The 606-nt window shown below is 67.8% G+C and overlaps 1 protein-coding gene across 1 annotated transcript in view; it reads right to left on the bottom strand.

The window, feature by feature from the left end:
• Window positions 1-606, bottom strand: part of COL7A1 (collagen, type VII, alpha 1) — a 48,956-nt gene that overhangs the window by 33,777 nt on the left and 14,573 nt on the right. The window contains 3 exon segments of the mRNA XM_014538979.1: window positions 7-36; window positions 366-401; window positions 483-527. Of these exon segments, the coding sequence (XP_014394465.1) occupies window positions 7-36; window positions 366-401; window positions 483-527 (111 nt within the window).

Consider the following 606-nt stretch of genomic DNA (forward strand, 5'->3'; position numbering starts at 1 on the left):
CTCCGCGCCCGGGTGCCCAGCGACTCCTGGCAGCCCCTGGGGACGAGGAGGAGAAACGCTGGTCGGGGGTGGGGACGGGCAGTCGTGGCAAATGGCAAACCAGGGCCAGAGGTTGGGGTGGGGCTGGAGGGCGTCAGGTCAGACCAGGCGGTAGGTCTGCAGGGGTCAGACTCGGCCAGGACGGGGGAAGCAAGGTCAGTGCAGCTGGGTCCGAGCTAAAAGCAGGTCCCTGGGGCTGAGGGTCAGTACTGCCTCCGCATGTGAGGAGGGGCAGGGGGCAGGGCAGTGGGTCAAGGGCGAGAAGTCAGACCAGGAGGGGCCAGAGCCCAGGTCACTGGGCACGAGCAGGGGGGCGAGTGGCTCACCTGGGGTCCCACCGGGCCAGGGGGTCCACGTTGGCCCTGACGGAACAGAATGGGTCAGAGCCGAGTCTGGCCCCAGACACCCCCCCAGGGCCCTGAGAGCCCCCAGGCTGCACTTACCTTCTCTCCAGTCTCACCCACAGCCCCTGGCAGCCCCCGGTCGCCCTGAGGAGAGATAGGAGAGAGGCCTTGATTGTCCGCCCGTCTGGACCCTGAAACCACGATCTGACCAGGAGCGAACCCT

This window comes from Myotis brandtii, unplaced genomic scaffold, assembly GCF_000412655.1.
Source record: "Myotis brandtii unplaced genomic scaffold, ASM41265v1 scaffold207, whole genome shotgun sequence".
Classification (NCBI taxonomy): Eukaryota; Metazoa; Chordata; class Mammalia; order Chiroptera; family Vespertilionidae; genus Myotis; species Myotis brandtii.